The sequence below is a fragment of the Rhagoletis zephyria genome, unplaced genomic scaffold (assembly GCF_001687245.7).
Source record: "Rhagoletis zephyria isolate East Lansing unplaced genomic scaffold, Rhagoletis_zephyria_1.1 Rzeph_scaffold_01054, whole genome shotgun sequence".
Taxonomy (NCBI): Eukaryota; Metazoa; Arthropoda; class Insecta; order Diptera; family Tephritidae; genus Rhagoletis; species Rhagoletis zephyria.
Window position 1 is genome coordinate 130271 of NW_016158138.1, and position 4642 is coordinate 134912.

At 42.5% G+C, this 4642-nt stretch overlaps 1 protein-coding gene across 1 annotated transcript; it reads right to left on the reverse strand.

Moving 5' to 3' along the window:
* Window positions 1-1294: 1294 nt before the first annotated feature.
* On the reverse strand, window positions 1295-3845 carry LOC108362616 (uncharacterized). The gene is made up of 3 exons (XM_017615674.1): window positions 3495-3845; window positions 2614-3288; window positions 1295-2404 (listed from the first exon to the last, which is right to left on the reverse strand). The coding sequence occupies exons 1-3, from the start codon at window positions 3843-3845 to the stop codon at window positions 1295-1297; spliced, it is 2136 nt and encodes a 711-aa protein (XP_017471163.1).
* Window positions 3846-4642: the final 797 nt, after the last annotated feature.

Here is a 4642-nt window from a genome sequence, read left to right on the forward strand (position 1 = left end):
GTTGTTTGCTCACATTTAGTATATGCCTACATATGTACATACATACATATAGCAGCAATTAATTTCATTTAAAGAAATGGCGTGCGTCCATTTCCGCTGTAGCGTATTTGGTGCATATTTTTAACTTCTTTAGTGTTTATAATGTCTAACGAATGACTTTATACACTATTATTTAATACAGCAAAAAGGAAAACTAATATCTAATTTGATTTCACAAAAACTTGTAGGTTGCTACTTTAACGAATCGAACGCCAGGAAAAACAACATGGCAAAAACGTCAAAACCGCGAGGTTGACAGCTGATGTTTTGTTTACTTAACACCTAGGTGGCGTGCAGTGCTGCCACAGGACTTCCCCTTCAGTGACGAAGTCACGATTGAGTGAGGAATCGTACACGATGTGTCCTTTCGTATGTTCGTGGAGTCTTTTCCGGTTCAGGATTCGTATCTTCTCTAATGACGAAAGCTGGTTTCAATCTATCTGTTGATATTGCTACATCTTTGTTTTTAATTTTTATAGTAAACACTCTATCTGTTGTACGAGCAATGACCTCGTAGGGGCCAGTGTACGGTGGTTCCAACGGTTGCCGAACAGCATCTGTCCTCACAAGCACATGTGAANTTTTGAGTAAGCATAAACAAAAAACATTTAATTAAAAGTAATAGTAACCAGTATTGCCAATTCTAGTAAAAAAAAAATTGGCATAATTGCCAAATTTAACACAGGGTTATATTTGGATTTTTGAAACCTTTATAACTTTTTAGTTATGAACAAAAGTAGTTACTGTTAAAGAAAAAGTTTCACAGAATTTAAAGGCCTTTTCGACAGACTAAAAAAAATTGGAATTTAGGTATGATGTGAAACGAGATACCGACAGTCACTACTAGAACTTGAACTCGGAGTAAAAAATGATTAAGGTAAGAATTGTGGCGGCTTCCAAGCCATGAACAACGGTGTACGGCTCATTAAAATCGGACTTAAAATGGCGACGTAGTGTCAAAAAAAGTAAATAGCCCATCGGGGGGGCGTGGTAAAAAAAAAATAAAATTTTTTTGGGATCGCCTTCAACATATCTTTAATCCTAGGGGTGGACTGGAAAAACTTTTTTTTTTGCATGGGGACCGATCCGCACTAATGACCACAATATCTAGATGGACATGATCGAATCAATTATCTGGCATGTCGATTCTCTCTGGAACGAAAGAGTTGTGCCGATGTATTTTGGCCCGTTGGCAAGGCAAACAGGATCTCGCCCAAAGCGTGACGTCTTTACGCATCGAAGGCCAAATATACTTTTATCGTAGTTGTTGTAGTGTAGCTCTACCACTGGGATGTGACAAAGTGTGTGCCGATGCAAATACTTGGTATCGAAGCTCTTCGGGTATATACGGACGCACATATCCAGTAGATACATCGCAGTAAATGCTTTTGTCCTCGAGATGTATTACTTGCAGCTTGAGTGATGTACTTCCGTGCAGAAGTGTAGGTAACTCGCTGTCCTTTGATTGAGCTTCAGCGAATGTTGCAGAGTTTACGCTGGAGGGCATCGATATGGCGTTAATACGTGACAGAGCGTCTGCCACGGTGTTGGTGTTTCCAGCTATGTGCATAATCGCGGTGGAGAATTGCGAGATAAAATCTAAATGCCGCAACTGGCGCGGAGATGCTTTCTCTGGCTTCTGGGAAAAAGCGTGTATGAGTGGCTTATGGTCTGTTTTGATGACGAAAACACGAGCCTCCAACATGTGTTTGAAATAGCGTATAGAATCGTAGATAGCTAACAGCTCACGATCATATGTGCTGTAGTTCTTCTCAGCGTTGTTTAGTTTTCGTGAGTAAAACCCCAAGGGCTGCCATGTGTCGTTGTAAAATTGCTCTAATGCTGCGCCGATTGCTGCGTCGGACGCGTCACACACCAATGCTAACTTGGCTTCAGGGGCCGGGTGTGCAAGCATTTTAGCATTAGCTAAGCTGCGTTTGCAATCCTCAAATACCTTAAGTGTCTCGGAGGACCAGTTTACTTTGCGTCTGTCGTTTTTTCGCATGCCGCGCGTGTATTCATTCAGCCGAGATTGTAGTTCCGAAGCATGAGGAATGCATCTTCGGTAATAATTTATAAAACCAAGGAACCGACTGAGTTCGCAGACTGTGTCTGGTGGCTTAAAAGTTTTGATAGCTTCTATGCNGAATGCATCTTCGGTAATAAAACCAAGGAACCGACTGAGTTCGTTAAAAGTTTTGATAGCTTCTATGCGTTCGGTGGGCGGCCGTAGAAATACCACCTCTAGTTTGCCGAAGTAACACTTGTTGGCGTTGATAGTCAAGCCATGTTGCTGCAGAACTGAAAACACTTCACGAAGATGTTCGGTGTTCGTTTGCCGAGTTCGACATGACGAGAATGTCGTCTATGTATATACAAACAAAGTCGATATCTTTGAATATGCTGTCCATGAACCGCTGGAAAGTCTGCGTTGCGTTCTTTAAACCAAACGGCATGCGAACGAATTCAAACCATCCGAATGGTGTACATACAGCAGCTTTTCGATGTCGGGCTTAGCCATCGGGACGTGGTAGTATGCACGGACCAAATCGATTGTAGAAAAGATTCGTTTACCATGCAGTTTTCCGAAAAATCGTGGATGTGGGAAATCGGGTAACGATCAGCAACGCCGCATGCGCGACATCCGCCAGTCTTTTTCTCCACCATATGTAGTGGACTAGCCCACGGGCTTTTTGAAGGACGACAAATACCTTGTTCGAGGAGAAAAATTATTTCACGTTTGGTACAAACAAGTTTGCCACCAGCTAGGCGTCGAGCGCGGTCGGCGATAGGAGCGCCTTTTGTCTGTATGTAATACATAACAGAATGACTACTCTCTACTTCGTTAGACTTACGTGTTGTTTTAGTTATGTCAACAAATTGTGTCAGTAGACCTCTAAAATCGTTGGCATCGTTTATCGTGGAAATGCCGAACTCGTTGGTGTCTGACAACTTGCCGCTTGTAGTGAGGCCAGTGGTTTTGTCGATGAGTTGCTGTTGATTCAAGTCAATCAATAAATTGCATCGTGCCAAAAAATCAGCACGGATTATAGCTGTGTGTGTGTCGGCTATGATAAACGGCCAACTAAATGCTCGTCGCAATCCCAGCTCCAGTTGTAACACATGGTTTCCGTAGGTTTGAATTGCTGTTTGATTAGCTGCATAGAGTTGAAGTGATTTTGATTTAACTGCCGTCTTGACGAGGTTACGTGGAATGACAGAAACCAGTGAGCCCGAATCCACGAGGAACTGAAAACGATTGAGGCGATCGTAAATATGTAGTCTTGTTTCCCGCAAAGAATTGTCGTTTTGGTTTGATTGGCTGCTGGGTGTAATGGAGCTGCTGCCCCCCAGCGTGACTTGCAGCAGCTGTTCTAGTTTGACGACTTTTGGTATGTACAATTCGGTCGAAATTTACGTGCTTTGTCGCCAAATTTTGAATGAAAAAAACATACATGAGCAGCTTCAGCTTGGTCACTAGTACTTGGTGTATTACGGCTAGGAGAACGACCCTTGGATGATGATCGTTGAGATGGATTTCGTTTCAAAATTTTGACATCACTTTGAAGTTGTTTAACAGCAACGGCAAGTGATTTGAGAGTGCTAGCGATTTCTGTTAATGGGGTATTCTCGTTAGCTATGGCATTAACTGCGGGAGCTTGAGCATACGACTCAGCCCCGTGTGTAGCTATCATGTTGGTGGAGTTCGAATTAACCGTTTCCAACATTTTGTCAGCGATTTGCGCTAGATGCTCGAGGTTATTCTCTTTCCACACAGTCAACAGAGGCCGAACCGAACTAGGCATTTGTCCCAAAAACAATGTTCGTATGACTTCGGCACTCCCCGGGTCAGGAGTCGTTTCATGTGCGATAAAATTTCAGACGGCTTCACTCCAGCAGTGTCTCCATCTTGCAGCAGGCGACGCAGCTTACTTTCCGCTGTTTCAGAATATTTTGCCAGGAGCCTGCCTTTGAGAATATTGTAGCGATTATCTGCGGGCGGCTGTGTTATAACAGTTAACAAAATATCGTGCTCCAGATGAATCGTAACCCAGTCGAATTTATCGATATCTGATGTGATATCACTGAGTCGAAATCCTCGCTCCAGTTGAGCAAACCATAGCTGCGTATTTTGTTTGTTGAAGCTAGAAACATGCATACGTTGCCAACTTGCACGTGAACTAACTGGAATCATTTTGCAAAACTTCGATGCTATTTTGCACCGTCTACAGTTGGTATTTTACCTCGTCGCTCATTACGCTGTCGTGAAACAAATCCCCTTCGCTAGAATCTGACTTTTTTGAATATCGTAAGTCGTAACGGTCGTTCGGCATGCCGTGGATGCGAAGCGATTCGAAGAAAATGCAAGCGTCATTGATTCCACGAATGTTCGCCGAATTTCGTTGCAACAATTTATACGTAAGACTTTGCAACAGCAAATCTAGCAAGCAAATACACCAAATTACGTAAATTCCTTTGTTGCCGTGAACGAGGTCACCACTTTAGTGTTTATTATGTCTAACGAATGACTTTATTCACTATTATTTAATACAGCAAAAAGGAAAACTAATATCTAATTTGATTTCACAAAAACTTGTAGGTT